The following is a 16,348-nucleotide window of genomic DNA, read 5'->3' on the forward strand; positions in this document are numbered from 1 at the left end:
TAATTCTGCGGCGTGTACACGCATTGCATTCTCAAACTAGTGAGCCTTTGACTTCATTTTCTCCTCGAACCACCTATCTCAAGAACTTGAAGTTAGTAATGGCGGACCATTGAATAGGAAAATTCCAGTTAAAATAAAGAGGTGTATTTTTGAAATCAAGGCTTAAAACTTTGATCGCTTGGTGTTTAGTTAAGATAGTTTGAAATCCAAAGAAAACCAAGAATTGATTTTTTTATCACAGGGGCACTTTGAGTGCATGTAGAAAATAATTTTGCAATTCCTTTGCTTGTGTCACTGTTTTCTGTGATAAGAATATTAAAACGGCACATTCCCAGTCAATCTGAAGTAAAAGGAAAAGCAATAGTCGTTACTTGCTCGTCTTTTGCGAAAAGCAGCACAGAGCGTTTTTCGCCTCGAAAGCCGCATTCAATTCTTTAATGGCTCAGCTCAGGCTTCACGCTTGCCCTCACTGGTCACAGTGATAAATTTGGTAAACATTTCACGATAACACTCGTTCAACAAATAAGTAAAGATAATTTTGTGTATAACTGTATGTATAATTTAATGTACACACCACTATATAGTGTTACGGTAAATTATTCACCCTGCTTGATGAACCGCCTGGATGTTACTGAAGTGCGAATTATGCCAAATCTACAATCTTAGTATTAAATTAGCTTACTGTAGCAAGATCCAAAGCTGTCTGTCCCTCTTGGTTCTTCATGGTTGGATCTGCGCCATGAGCCAACTAAAAGAAACAAGGCCTAGTAAGTTCCATATCTTATATTTGGCAAAGGCATACGAATATAAATACGTGCAGGGATAGGTAAGACGACGTGGACTGAACCATTCGTTAGGGAGCAACAAGAGCAGGTGAAAGGTCGGGAAAAAACAGGAGGAACGAACTCATAACTGCACGGGACTGCGCTGGATTGCAACTCATAAGAGTGCACTGAAAAGTGTTGCATCAACACAAGTATCAAAACATCCAGGAGATTGTCAATTTTAAGCTCGTGTTACATCCCGGAAAAAAGTGGACAAGTATATAAGCACACTAACTAGATTTAGTATAAATACACAGGTGATTATACAAAGTCGCGCGCTCTCATTGGCTCGCTCTCTCGGATTATCAGCCGATAATCACCTCGACGGGCAAAATGGCTGCCAGTAGTCGTTTTGCCACTGTAAGTGAAGATGATTTCGCGTTGAAATGTTTTTTTTTTCTCTTTTTTTGAAATAATCACCTGTGTATTTATACTAATTAACAATTATTCGCCTCATGCTCAGTGATTATCGGTGAATATTCACCTTGACTTCATCTCGGTGAATATTCACCGATAATCACTGAGCCTGAGGCGAATAATTGTTAAATAAACTATGGCTATGAATACGTTTTCCTTTACGCAAGGTTGAGCACTAAATCAAGGGAGCAACTAAAACAGTTGCAGACTGAAAACAGTGATACACCAGACTTACCAAAAGAGCACAGAGCTGTGTTCTTCCCTTCTGTGCTGCTTCATGTAATGGCGTAAAGGACCAGCGGTCTGTGGCATTTACATCTGTGTTGTGTTTAATCAAAAGAGATGCAATATCCACATGCTAAGAGGAAACACAGAAAATTCACCGTTAAGAAGTCTCTTAACAAATTAATTCTTACCACTACGCAGCTTTCTCAGTACAGCTTTCGTAGCATTTTCACGGAATATCCCTCAGCAATTCGTTAAGTGGCCAGTTCAATCATCCGTGGTCTTTCACGCTAGCCCTGCTTATCCAAACTGACCATGAACTTCAGATGTCAGTCTCACAGCACCGACCCCTTCTCCCATAATGTTGGTTGAACCAACTGAAATCACCACGTTTCTTTTCTTCAAAAAGTGTTTCAAACAAAAAAATATTTTCTAAGTTATTTTCTTTTTCGTAGTCAATTAAACACAGAATTAAGAAGACAAGTTAAAAAAAGTTTTTTGTTTTCTTGAAAACCAACAATGTTAGACACACTGTGGCATCTTTTACGATGGCCCGGCAAAACAAGAAGAATATCGATCTCTCTCCTCACTGCCTAAGTAGACAAAATATGCTGAAGAAAATCGTTTCACTTCCTCAAAAGGTAGATACAACAATAGAAACTTCTCAATACAAACAGAATATCCCTTTAACATTATAACTTACACCATACGAGGAGGCATTGTGTAATGGAATCAACCCTCCTTTGTCCTGTGCATTTACATCAGCTCCATTCTCCAAAAGATGCTCTGCCACTTCAAAATGGTTATAACCAGCTAAAAGTAGAAACGACGACTGTCAAACCAACTAGAAGTCTGAAGTCTGACCTTGTAGCTCAGTCGGTAGAGCAGCGGTGATCTAACCCGAAGGTCGTGGGTCCAATTCCAACCCTGGTCAGAGTTTTTCTCTGTCCTTGTGTGGGCCCATTTCCATCAGTAGGGCTAACGCTCACATGGTTCATATGAGGTAGAAACTAGCACTCAGTTAAATCTGTTCAACTAGAAGTATGCTGACTGTACCACTGAGCTGCAAGTCACTCGTGGAAGCAAGGCAAATAATCTAGGCTCAGTAGTGTTCTGCCCCACAATAACATAAAGGTGGGAAAACACGAGGGGCCATGGGACACCTTGCGGGCACAAAATCACCCCCAAATAGGCCAGTTTCAAATTGTGCAGCAACAAAAGACAGAGTCGAGGTTCAGGGGAATAATTTGCACTTCCCTTTTTAACAGAACAAAATGCTAATTATTCCCACCAACCTCGACTCTGTTCTTTTGTTGCTGGACAATTCGAAACTGTCCCATTGGTGCTGCACAGTTATAAAAGTATCATCAGTTCACACGAAGGGAAATGTCACTGCAACATATCACTGAAACGTACCCGCAACATTTTCATGTGCGCACATGTTGTGATTTTGTCCCTGCTACATGTCACCTCAGTGTGCACTACACAAGTTTTTTTGTTGCTGCAACATGACCCCTCATGTGTCTGCCCACCTTAATATATTGATTTAGTGAAGCCTAAAAGCGGAGCTCCCATTTCTCACCCCAGAAAGCAATATAGTGTATGTGGAAATAATTATGCTTCTGTATAAAGTAAAAAATTAATGGTCATCACTGTATACAGTTTACAGTGATCAAACAGATCTAACACCTCTGCGCCCATGACAGCAGTAAACAAACATGCCTTGCAAACAATAACCAAAAATTTTAATCAGCAACTAAAACTGACATGCACAGTAATCTCTTTCACAACATTTTCCACTTGACTGACAGTCTTTACTCCCTTTCTCTTCAGTTCAGAACAACAGCAAAAGTTTTACTAATTAAAAATTCATCCTAAAGCGTAGTAAATTTGCTTACTCGACTGCAATTTCATAGTCAAACAAAGCAGCTCACGACTGGACATCCATTTCACACAAAAAATGTGATTGTTGAAATATGTCAAAATCTCTGTCAATACGGAATTGCAAACGTTTTCAGGCCTTCTTCGTTTTTGAGCGAGTTTTACAAAATACTTGAGGAAGCAAGGCATGTATTAGTATGGGTTATCACGTGATTTTACTTAGGAGCAAAAGTGTGTAAGGAAGGAGGTGGTACGAATGAGATGAAGAACAGACGATCTAAAGCAAGAGGTGCATTCATCAGATTGAAGAACATGTGGCATTCCAATAGCATCTCAAGGAAGACAAATTTGAGACTGTATACGACACTGGTAGTGCCGGTATTGTTACATGGATGCGAGACGTGGGCGGGAAATGAACAAAGGAGATGACAAAGCTATAGATGTATTCCACAATAAGTGCCTACTAAAAATCCTACGCATTAAATGGCAAGATCATGTCAGCACTAAAGAGCTGTTGGAAAGAGCGAGTATGAAACCGCTGAGTAAGGAAGTGAAGTATCGTAGATGAATATGATTCCAAAGGTCACATCTTGAGGCAAGACCGTAATAATGATTCTAACATTGCAATGAGCTGGGCCCCAGAAGGCGGAAAAGAAGGCTGGGAAGGCCGAAGACAACATGATGACGAACAGTTGAAAAGGAACGTAAAGAGGCAGGGTAGAGGTCATGGGAGGAAATGAAGATGATAGCAGCCGACAGAGAACAGTGGAAGGCCTCTGTAAAGGCCCTATGTGCCACGAGGCACGAGGAGGATAGGTAACAGGTAACAACCACATGATTTTTAGTGCAATTTGGAATAAATAAGCACGAGCCTTGGTAGTCTTTGAAAAAATTTACAAGTGCTTATTTTTTTCCAAATTGCACGAGAAATATCATGTGCTTACCAATTAATAATGTACATGAAAAAATTCGAGATGGTTAAGCAGAAAAAACACACGCGTATCACGCAATCGGGGAAAAATTGCGCTATAAATTGCGCCATCCAGGGCACTCGTTTGATTTGAAAACAAAAGATTTGATTGGTTCTGACAAGACCCAATTGTTTATTAGCCAATCATAATTCAGAATTTCGATGTGTAATTTGCACTGGTATTACACTTTTTGCACTGTGTTATGCTTGAACTGCACTGCTCTCAGCCAATCAGAATCAAGTAATTTTCTCATGTATATTGTTAAGACGGAAAACATTACCTGAAAGCTAAACGTTGTAAATAAGTGTTTTGTCTCTCGCTCTATTTCTCTCAGCTTTACAGTGATTTTCATTTAAATTTTCTCATCTCCTCCCTCGTCGGCTTCTCTCGAGGCTTTTGTCGCCTCTTCTCTCATGCTCTTTCCTGTTCTTTATCCCCCTGCTCGTCTTGCTCGTCAATAATAGATGATTTCCGGCCAGAAAAACGCAGGTTGCCAAATGCAACGCTGCCAGGGGAATTTCTCGCCGAGGAAAATTGCTCAAACACTCCCGTGCCCAGCCATACAATAGCCGTGTTCACACTGCAAACTTTTTACCTTAGTAAACTCGACTTAAAGAACCAGATCTTTCTTTTCCCACTCTGGCAAACCCAGGGTAGTGTGACCTTTCAAGATTTTTTCACCTAGGTAAAATAAAACCCAAGGTGTATTTACCTTGGACAATTTTGCCCTCAGTAAATCGGTTTTACCTTGGTAAAAGTCTGCAGCGTGACCACGGCTATTAACAACTTTATTTTAAGTGTCAATGGCTTTAGCACTAGAGCACTAATTGGGAACACTAATGAAATCACCTAAAATCAAATTTAATATTGGTTTTTGTGGAAAGGGGGAAAATGGAGTACCCAGAGAAAACCTACTGGAGCTGAATAGAGAACCAACAAACTCAACCCATATATGACACCGAGTCCGAGAATCGAACCCGGACCACATTAGTGGGAGGCGAGTGCTCTCACCGCTACGCCAAACCTGCTTCCCAGTCCCTAATCACCATCCCTGCTCCCTCCCCCGTACAGCGCATTGTGGAAAATGCTGGTGCAATATACACGTAGCAGCTCTTGGTTTGCTACTCAAAAAAAAAGTAACAGCAATAATGGCTTGCACTTAAAAACAGTAGAAGCTGGTAGACTGCCTTGAGGGCAAATTTTTGTTTTTGAAATGGTAAGTTTCAGCCCAGAGAAAGAATGAAATAGTTACTGGTATATTCAAATTAATGGCTAAACAAAACATGTTAGGCTGTTTCGGGGTTTCAATGAAAAAGTCATTTAATTTCTTTTGGTACTTAGGAGTCTTCATAAACTCTTATCCAATCAGAGTCGAGTGCTTAAATTAACAATAAGAATAGTAATAATAATAAATAGTTTATGGTAGTTGTTGAAGTTGTAACTAACCTGCCAGATGCAAAGGAGTGGAGTTCCGTCCCTGTGTATCTCGACAGTTGATATTTTCAGGTGTGGATAGCTTCATCACCTAAAAACACATCACATAAATTTTACTGCAAGGTCCCTTTACCCTGGATCTTAAGAAGTAAAGTAGCTTTTACATAAGAAAACCTTTAGTACAAAGTAAGGAAAGAAATATCTCAATACTTACTCTAGTCAAATTGCCTTTCTTTGCCGCATCAAGTAAAGCTGCATCCCCTACAGGAAGAAAGAATTATCTTAAGTCTTCACTGACAAATCCCAGAAAATTACAATCAAACATTAGCAGTTTCCACATGATCTTACCTCTTAGTAAGTCTGCAACATCGGTATCTCCTTCTTTCACAAGGTCAAGAGGAGTCTGACCATCTCGAGTTTTCTTTTGCGGATCAGCTCCATGCTGAGGAGGTAAAAGTTAATATTAATATTAATAACAATAATAATAATAATAATAATAATAATAATAATAACACTAATAATAATATATTTTTTTATTTCTATTAAATTCAGTATCGGCTCCACCAACACTTACGTGTTTTCATTCAAAACAGCTACTTACATGTATAATATTAAACGTTAGTTTTTGCCCATCCTTCATGTGAGAATGGCATCAACTTCCACAGAGATAAAAAACGTTTTCAAAAGGAGAGACTTTTTACATCATATCATTTTGAAAATGTCTCACCTCTAGAAAGAACAGGAGACATACCGGTACATGTACATGTACATGTACATGTACATGTAACAGTGACATAAGAAATACCATATTAGACTAGTCCTAGTCTAAGTCAAAGTACTGTATTCATCCAAATATGGGACATAATCCAAGTCCAGAACATCTTTTGCAGTTTTGGTGGATTTACATGTAGTCTGTGTATTCAGGTGAAAACAATACCAAAATAACAGTGTGAATGGAAACAATAATATTATTGTCTTTGTATGCTGGTCCATGTAATGTCTGCATGCTCACTATTTTCAATTTTTCCTGCTGTATTTACAGTACAATGTACATAAGCCCTAAACAACTCCATATTATAAAACCTATGCCTTTTTGGAACCTCTTACAACAGCAAAGGAAAAAAGCCCACCTTGAGTAAAAGTCTACAGATTTCAAACTTTCCTTTGGCTGATGCCTCATGGAGTGGTGTGAACTTCCAAAGATCAGCCACATTAACTACAGCACCATGCTGTTCAAAACAAAATGCAAATAGAAATTAAACCTTAGAAACCATCCAAACTTTTCTCATTTTTAGGACTACATGTATTAATCGTGCTAATCTCATTCAAAAAAGTCTTGCATAATACAATGTAATTATAAAATGAATTGAAAAAGTAAACCCAGAGAAAATGAGGTTATGAGGGGTAAAAATTATTTACAAAATTATAACAGTTGAGTATCAACGGTACTGTAACACTCTCCATCACCAATGGCAACCTTGTATTAAGAACAGATGTATACAGCTTTTATGAGCCAGCCTTCAATACCTTCACAAGTAATTCAGCTACTTCGTAGTGACCATAGGAACAGGCATTATGGAGTGGAACAAGTCCTCTGAAAAAATAAAAGAAATAAATAAACCTTGTCAAATATTGTTACAGTATAAAACTACCAAGCACCCATCATCCACTCATCTTTACAACAACCAAGAAAATAATGGACTGTCATTACAGAACCCCAAAAGTTAAGTAAGCAAGGACTATGACATCAGTTGTGAAAATGCCACAAAACAATACGTTCTATGATTGAAAAGAATGGTTCTGCACTTCCTACTTGTAAGTACACTTTACATGTTGGTACATTTTTTGGCTGTTGTCATCCTGACACACATCTGAATTGACCAAATTTGAGGTTACACTGAAGGACATGAGTACCTGATGATAAACTTTTAAATTTCTCTCCAAACATCCACACCATTCATGCCAATAATATTTTATTCCTGGAATGTTCCTACACACTTACTGTGACAGTGATTGAGTGTATTTATGTCACCATGGCAAAAAACAATCTTTCACATGAGTAAAGGAGGTGCTATCAAACACTTTTACCCTTTGTCTTTGGCATGGACATCAGCACCATTTTGCAACAAATACTCCACCACAGCTACTCTGTTGTATCCTGCAGCAAAATGTAGAGGAGTGCTGTGTCGTCCCTCGAGATCTCTTGCATTCACTGTTTGAGGTGTACACAGTTTCTAAATGAAAATCAAAACACACACAAGACCAGATAGTACATGTACTCTGATAAACCTTCTATAATCAAAGATGTGGTGTGACAATAGTTACCAGTCATTGGGTGAACATGTGGTAAACACTGTCTTCAACTCAGTTTTCTCAGGATTTCTGAAGTTCCTAATTAAAAGTAATCCAAAGATGCTCACCTTGACAACTTCCATATCTCCTGATCTCGCGGCCTCAAGCAACTGCTTCTCAATGTCTGAACCAGTGGATGGTGGATCTTCTATAAGATAAATGATACAAAAAAAAAAACTAGCAATGTAATCAAACAAAAAATAGAATATTTCACTGATGGGCTCCCTGGGGCAAATGCACACCCTACATACATGGCAAAAAGTGTGTGAGAAACTATGTTACCACTCCTCAAATCTTTCAATACAAGTTCTTCGGTCAGTCCTGCACTACTGATATCTTAAGGTAGAATGGAGTACTTAAAGGTATAAACTACAGTGTAGATGTATACATGTACCATACATGAAAGTTGTGATCCAAAGTTTTTCTTGGTTAAAATTAAAGAATTCTTTAAAGTGCTACTACTATGATCAAAAAATCCTTTTCTTTTTTTCTTCAGAGTTTGAAAGCGTGTTCGCTTAACACCTGACTGGTAAAATTTTGAGCTTTGATTTTTATCCAAAGGCTGTTTATTTTGAGTGTAAGGTTTGGATTTCACGATTGGACCTCAGAGGGTTGGATCTAGCGAAAAGTGATGTCATTTACTCACGAGGTGTAAACGCAACTTATTATAATTATATGCAAAACACGAGTTTAAAAGTCTGAAAGCCCGAAACTCCCTACACATGCATTGCATTCTTAAACCAGTGAGTCTTTGATGTAATTTTCTCCTCGACCCAGCTCTCTCAAGATTTTAAAGTTAGTAATGGCGGACCAATAAATAACAAAATTCCAGTTAAAATAAACCGGTGTCTTTATAAAATCAGAACTTAAAACTTGGGTCAGTTAGCGTTAAGTTAACATAGTTTTGAAATCCACAGAAAATTTAATAGAATTGTTTATTTTGATTCGTCTTTGTCAAATATTCATTATCACGAAATGAAACAAAGGAAAAATTCAAATTTAAATTCAACTAGTTTAAAACGATTTCAAATAAATATGAATTGAACCATAATACAGACAATTCAATTTGGTATGAGCCAAACTGATTAATTGGTAAGGTACATTTCCAGTAAGACAGCGAGGAGAGATTCAAAAGGTCATGCCTCATGTACAGTGTAATAAACCAACACCTACAGCAATGACCTAAGTTTAGCCCTATCTGTCACTTCCCTTCAGTTTAGATGCATATTTGCAGTAACATCTAGTTTTACTGGTACCAATGAATTATGTATTATAAATAATCAACTTTATCTGATCCCCTTGTATTATTATTAAATTTTATTTTCACACGGCATGAATATGCAGGCTGGAACAGTTTCTTCACAAACTATCCACTTGGTTTTAAAGTATGATAAATGACTGCTTTGTAAAAAAGCACCAAACAAAATAACATCATCACCTTCACAACTAGTTGTTCTTTCTCGGGTAGTTTTACACTTGCATGGGCTCTATCCTTAAGCAATAATGTCTAAGGAAACTTGATGTGCAGCAGAAATGTAAGACGAGTTATTGTGCTATAAAGATTGTCTTGTGCAATATAGTGAACGTTACCTTGAAGAATCTTTTGCACTGGTTCAGATGCCACCTCTGCTGCCGTGTGGCCTTGAAATGATCGCAAACTGATGTCTGCACCATGAGCGAGTAGGATACGACAAGCTGAGGTCTGCCCAGCCGCAGCGGCTCGATGCAATGCAGTCTCACCAAGAGCATCTACTGCATTGACCTGTAATTTAACAAATTAAATCATTGTTCTCAGTGAGATTTTCTGAATGAATAGTAAGGAATTTGTCGTGGGTAGATAAAGCAAAGTACCTCAGTGAAATTTCTTGATCAAGGTTTGCACTACCATTACAATACAGACCTGCCAAGATTATTACGGCTACACACTGCATGTAATGATTGGTGTCTAGGATGTGGGCCTAGATCCCCTAAAACTTAAAAATTGTAAACTGCACATTCCGGTTATAGTTATAGTTATTGTTTTTAAAAACATACCGGCCAGTACACTGTACCTTAGATCCATTTTTAATTAAAGGTTCCATCGCATCAAGATGTGACTTCTCAGATGCAATGTGAAGAGGTGTCAAGGAACTGCAATCAACAAAAATAACTATGGATAAATAAGGGTGTTAAAAATAATATTATAATTCATTACTGTAGTCAGTGGTTTTGATAAGTACTGGTAGATGACAGAAAAGGTCAGCTGCTTCACTTAACTCATTGACACTTGAACTGCCCTGGACCGCCCGCATTAACAAGTAAAATTGTCTGGCGTTAGACCGGGTAAAATCTGTAAGTGTCACTCTCAGGGGTGAATTGGTTAAGGAAGTTGGCTACTTTTTTTCTCTAAATTGAAAAAATTCTTTAAAGCCAAAGATTAAAACTCGTCTTGACAGTGTCAAAACAAATTTGTCTAAACATGATCATCAATTTATATAATTATTGCTTTTGAAATGTGGCATTTGGGAGCACTCTTTCAAAAATGGCTTGCCTAGAGGAAGACACCCTTAGAGAAAGGGGCGGTTCTGCCCTTTCTTGACACAGTTCTGCAGTTCTGCCTTTTGTTGAGCGAGGATGGCACAGTCGGTTAGTGCGTAGCCTTGGTGCAAGAGGTCCTGAGTTCGATTCCCGGATCTCACATCCTTGTTTCGCCTTCTTTCCGTTCTGTGTAGCTTAAGTAGCTTTAAATACCCATAAACCGGAGCACTGATGGCGAGGGGGGAGTAAAATGACGCACCGTCAACCTCAGGTTTGTCAGTTGAATTACTGTTACCAGTTATCGATGTTAAATATGATTGCTTTACTTTACTTTTACTTTAGTTGGTCACTTAATTCAAACCAGCCTGACTTTTTGAATTTTGTAGAAACCCCTATTTAGTTCATGCATGCTTTAAAGATTAATTATTCTTACTCTTTGTTTTGCAGATTGGTATCTGCTCCCTTCTTCAGTAATATTTCAATGGCAGCTTTTCTCTTTGGGCAAACAGAACTCACTGCAAGATGCTGCAAATAAAGAAAACAGAATAGTTCATTGATGACTATAAGCTGACACAATGCCATTTCCATGCATCACTCACCAGAGAACTCTCTAAAGTGAGAGGATGCTGGAAGTTGATAATCTCAGAGGTGATGTGTTTTTTCAATTTGGTTGAGTCACAAGATTTAGCTGCTTCCAGGAGTTGATGACCCTTGAATTCAACTAAAAGAAAAGAGGAAAGGAAACAACATTAATTTTACTATTGTTCTTCTTTTTTATGTCTAAGCACAAAGGGGGTTGGTGGAAATATTCGACAAAGTTATACAAACCCAAAATGCAGTTGAGGCTTTGCATAACTTTTGAGAATTCTCCTAACCCCAGAGTGTTTAGATCAGGAGCTAAATGTACATTATGCAAACACGTAAGAGGTCTTCCATTGCTTTTCTAAAATAGCCTCCTCTGGGAGAGGAAGAGAGTGTGAGGTGACAACCATGTTTACATACAGCTGTACTCTCATGCAAATACACCTACAGTAATGACTTTAATGAGAGCATGTGTATTATCCGAGTTATTAATTTTTATGTACATGTATTTTTATTCATTTTAAACAATTTAAAGACAGTATGGTATACAGTTATTAGCTCATGTATATCTTATGAGCTTAAAAGGAAAATGACTTGTACATTGTAAAACAACTTCATTTTATAAATTTGAAATAGGTCAGAGTTTCATGACATTTAACAAAAAAACAATACCGTAAAGACTCGCAGATAAGCCGCACTCGCAGATAAGCCGCACCCCGAGTTTAGCAACTCAAATTTTGGTAAAAAAGTTTTTCATGAAAAAAACTCGAAAGAAATCCAAAGTCGAGACCATGAAGTGTTCTGCTGTCTTCATCCAAGGCAAACTCGCCCACAATGGATCGAAAAATACTTTAAAGTCTTACCCGTTTAGCTCTTTAGTAGAATAAACATCATGTCCACCACTTACCGGTATGACATATGATTGATATTATTCTGGTATTTGTTCACAGGTATTTCTCCATTCAAGGCAGTTTTTCCATAGAATTTTGCCCGTAAATTTGTTGTTTTCTTGCATGCACTGTGCGAAGCTGTGTAACCAGGCATAATATCGGACGATGGAAGACTGGACACCGAAATTCACAGCACCTTTCCCAAATGGTCTCGCAGATAAGCCGCACCTACGATTTTGATCGCAAATTTTTGGAAAAAAGGTGCGGCTTATCTGCGAGTCTTTACGGTAATAAAATTATTAATTAATATTACTATTCTGTTCACGCTTGTTGGACATACAGTAACATTGGTTGCTTGTATGTCTAGCAAATGTCATTTGCTCTTTACCGCCTCATATCTAACACACACTCACGAAATAAGTAACTCTAGACTATTTATGTAATTCTTATCGTCTCAATATTGGAGACAGATTTCAGATCAAAATCTTTACGTAACAGTTTTGAAAGAGATAAAAATTTGACATACATGACAGTTTATCCTGCAGTTCCCTGGTAGGTGCAGCATCAACAGCTGCCTTGGAGTGGCAGTTGAGTAAAGTGGGATCAGCACCATGTGCTAATAACAAAGAGCACACCTCCACCCTAGAAAGGAAGGGAAAAAGGTGATAATACATTTACATACATGTACATCCGTCATCGTAACAACTCTACATGCAAAATGTGCAATCTGTGGTGCACAAGAACACCATCAAAGGGAGAGTCAATCCTAAAATTTATAAATAAAAAACAGGGTCTTACTTTGCATTCCAGATACAATGCATTAACCATGGCTTTACCTTGCTTTGGAAGCTGCCTCATGAAGGGGAGTAAACTGCCACAAATCCATTGCATTGACACTAGCACCATGCTGAGAAAGAAAATTAAATACATGTAATCAAACCTCACAAATAAACCTTTCCCAGTAATCATGCATAAATAATCCAGTAATGCATTCAGTTAGGTCGGCTACCACAATTTGAATGTCATAATAATTAGCATTTTTATTTTCTGATTGGGTGAAAGATAAATTATGAAGAATTTTTCCAATTGAGGAAAATGTTAAGAAACACTGCGCAAGATCAGCACAATAACTTACTGTTGAATAGGTAACAGGAATAAGCATTTAACGGTTTGCATACCTTGATTAACAATTCTGTGACATCATAATGCCCATAAGAACAAGCATTGTGCAGAGGAACCAAGCCGCTATAATAAAATCAAGAGCAAAATTAATTATAATTATAATATAAAATTAATTATCATTTTATGATAATTTATTTGTAACTTTCACAGAGACAATCAGGCAGCTTCATCTTCATTTTGCTCCCATACAGAGTACATCTCCTAATCCTCACAAAAAAAACCATTATTCTGGTGAATATAAATACAATGCTGGAATGTCATTGTGGGTGATCACATGTATGATCAGTGTGACATCATCCGTGAATAACAAATGCATTGGTTCCATGTTGAATATAGTCTTGCTAGACAAACTGAGGCCTTGAATGAGTATTAATACAATGTATATTAAAGAGAACTTAAAAGGTTAAGCAATGAGTTAAAATACATCTGCTCTGTTTTCATCTAATCTCATATTTTTAGGGCACAATGAAATAACCATAACAGTCTTTAAATCCTGCATTTTTTGCAAAGACGAAAACTGTACTTAAACTAACCAACCTTTCCTTTAATTAAGCTCAAACCCCTACAGTGTAGTTACCGCTTTCTCAAACAAGCTTAGTCTGCCTTCATAACCCAAAAAAAATGGGCTCAGCCTGGTAACAGTGATCACAAGCAGGGGATTCACAACTCACCCTTTGTCCTTAGCATGCACATCTGCCCCATGCTGCAATAATAACTGAACAACTCTAACTCTGTTATAACCAGCAGCTAGGTGAAGAGGAGTTGACTAAAACACAACAAAATTTAATAAAATTAATAGAGGATATCACATGGCTGGGTATGAAATTTCTCTAAGTGTGTTGAAGAATAAGTTATTTCACAAGTGAAATAATTTTCAACACAAGAATTTTTTGTAGTCCTATTAAACATACAATGTAGAACAATGGGCAATTTATTATGTAACCATAGCGGTGGCATTTTCACACGTGAAGATCATGTTTTCTCGTGAAAGCTCACCTGGTATATAAAAATTATTATAATAATATATTATATTTCATTTTTGTGTTTATATCATAAAAATGAATGTACCGGTAATAATAATAATAATTATTATTACCGGTACATACAAACTGATCAGATATAATTATTATACCTGATCAGTTTACTAGACTAAGTGAACCTGGATACAATCCTGTAACAAACCTTCCTTCCGTCACTAGCATGGCAGTTTACATTCAGAGGTGTAAGCAGTGACATGAGCTTTTCTTCATTGCCACTTCTATAATAAAGAAAATTCAAGAACACGAGTCAATTAACCTACAGGTATGGGCCCAGTTGTTCAAAAGCCTTTTGTTTGAAAGCCCTTTCGTTCTAAAGCCTTTTGTTTTTGAAGATTGACTTCTTGTAATGTAAAGTTTTGCTGAATTCCAGCATTGAACAGCATTTGGGAGTACAGACATAACCTCCTTGGTTAATTTTTAATCTGGGATTAGCGTTAATTGGCTTTTGAACAACAGGCCATGAAGTCGTAACTTAAGAGCAGGATCAGGATGTTCAATTTCTTTTGATGTGACAATACCTTGCTGCTTCCAAAAGTTCCTCTTTTTTGTATTCACCTATTGACAGAATCAGAATGAGTCACTGTAGTTGGCAAAGACACGACTCAAGACCCATTGTTTCAACGCTCAAATTACTGTCTTCATGATAGGTCATCAAAGGTTGAAACAAGAGTGCTTTTATAACCACTGATTAGCACCCTTTCTTTTCCATGACACATAAATGTACTCAAGATAAAAGGCCATTGCCATCACCAATGAAAATTAATAGGCCAAGCTTCCAAACACAAGCAGGAGGTTGTACAATATGCAAGCCAACATGCAAGCCATGCAGTTATTGATAGCTAACCCTTTGAAATGGGTGCTTAGACTTTGCTTAGACTTAATGGTGAGACTCACATGACTTGCTGGCTCACAGTTTGTCAAGCCCCACAAGCAGTCATGGTACAACTGGTTGGTGGTTGTAATTTCCTAATCATCCAAAGCAATTCTTATATAATAATTAATAATTATTGCTGTAATTATGTTATTATTCTATGGTTAGTTTCACACCCATGTTCTGACAAGCTATAAATTTTTCCATTCAGGAAAGAAGTTACGCTTACCAGTCTCAAGCAGATGGCACTTGATGACCTGGGATGGTGTTACATTTTACAATTTATTTCTTTGACTGAAAACCCAAAGGAAAAACTTGAGGCTCAGCCCATTTCTTGAAACATCATGAAAATGTGATGCAGTAAAAAGGTAAGCCTTACGCTGTAGAGTGGAAACAAACCTGTTAACACTAATTTGGCTGATATTTCAGCAACATCTAAAGCTGTCTTTCCATCAGTATTTCTAATGTTAGGATCTGCACCATGCTGGAGAAGAACTACAGAAAAATCAAACAATGGATAGTGATCAACTGCACTATAATGTACATTACAAAACTAACATGTACCGTAAACCTCCATGTATAAGCCGCATCCGTAGATAAGCCGCACCCCGAATTTAGAAGCGCAGATTTTGGAAAAACAAGTCATGTCATACAATAAAGTTTGAAGTTCCAGTAACGTTCTATTGCTGTAAACCAACAAGGACAAACAATCAAGGTTTCACAATAAAGTTGAAATTCCTTCGATATTTGAAACAAAACAAATGAGTGCTTAGTAGCCAAGCTTTAAATGTGGGGAGGAGTCTGGGCCAGGGTCTGGGTATCATGACCACGTCTATAAGATGTACCCGCAATAGGTGAAAAAATTCATGCAGAACAGGAGCTTGATAATGCAGTCAACAAATTTGCAGAGAAGGTGGTCAAGGACAACGAAACAGTGTGCCATTTACCTTGAGAGTACTCGCGAATGTTGTGGTATTTTATCGCACGTGGTGGAAAGATATGTGTGGAAATGACTGGCCGAAGACGTCACTGCAAACAGCTGTGCGGAGGAATGGAGATTCCTTGTAGGTTGGTGTTTACTTGTTCGATTAAAGCGAAAATTAATCGCTTGAAAAAACTCTTGGAGAGCAAGATTTGCCGATAAACACTCGAAGACACAAAC

The 16,348-nt window shown here is 37.7% G+C and overlaps 1 protein-coding gene across 1 annotated transcript in view; it reads right to left on the reverse strand.

The window, feature by feature from the left end:
• LOC138007350 (poly [ADP-ribose] polymerase tankyrase-1-like) overlaps positions 1-16,348 on the reverse strand; it is a 31,083-nt gene that overhangs the window by 10,297 nt on the left and 4,438 nt on the right. The window contains exons 4-24 of the mRNA XM_068854184.1: positions 15,586-15,681; positions 14,834-14,870; positions 14,458-14,533; positions 13,947-14,041; positions 13,272-13,338; positions 12,930-13,000; positions 12,620-12,735; positions 11,221-11,342; positions 11,055-11,146; positions 10,156-10,234; positions 9,695-9,866; positions 8,173-8,252; positions 7,841-7,986; positions 7,280-7,346; positions 6,883-6,981; positions 6,101-6,194; positions 5,967-6,013; positions 5,765-5,843; positions 2,170-2,279; positions 1,477-1,599; positions 683-748 (exon numbers count right to left, since the gene is read on the reverse strand). Coding sequence (XP_068710285.1) covers positions 683-748; positions 1,477-1,599; positions 2,170-2,279; positions 5,765-5,843; positions 5,967-6,013; positions 6,101-6,194; positions 6,883-6,981; positions 7,280-7,346; positions 7,841-7,986; positions 8,173-8,252; positions 9,695-9,866; positions 10,156-10,234; positions 11,055-11,146; positions 11,221-11,342; positions 12,620-12,735; positions 12,930-13,000; positions 13,272-13,338; positions 13,947-14,041; positions 14,458-14,533; positions 14,834-14,870; positions 15,586-15,681 — 1,934 coding nt within the window. The remainder of the gene's footprint in view (positions 1-682; positions 749-1,476; positions 1,600-2,169; positions 2,280-5,764; positions 5,844-5,966; positions 6,014-6,100; positions 6,195-6,882; positions 6,982-7,279; positions 7,347-7,840; positions 7,987-8,172; positions 8,253-9,694; positions 9,867-10,155; positions 10,235-11,054; positions 11,147-11,220; positions 11,343-12,619; positions 12,736-12,929; positions 13,001-13,271; positions 13,339-13,946; positions 14,042-14,457; positions 14,534-14,833; positions 14,871-15,585; positions 15,682-16,348) is intronic.

The sequence above is a fragment of the Montipora foliosa genome, chromosome 6, assembly GCF_036669935.1.
Source record: "Montipora foliosa isolate CH-2021 chromosome 6, ASM3666993v2, whole genome shotgun sequence".
In the NCBI taxonomy this organism is placed as follows: Eukaryota; Metazoa; Cnidaria; class Anthozoa; order Scleractinia; family Acroporidae; genus Montipora; species Montipora foliosa.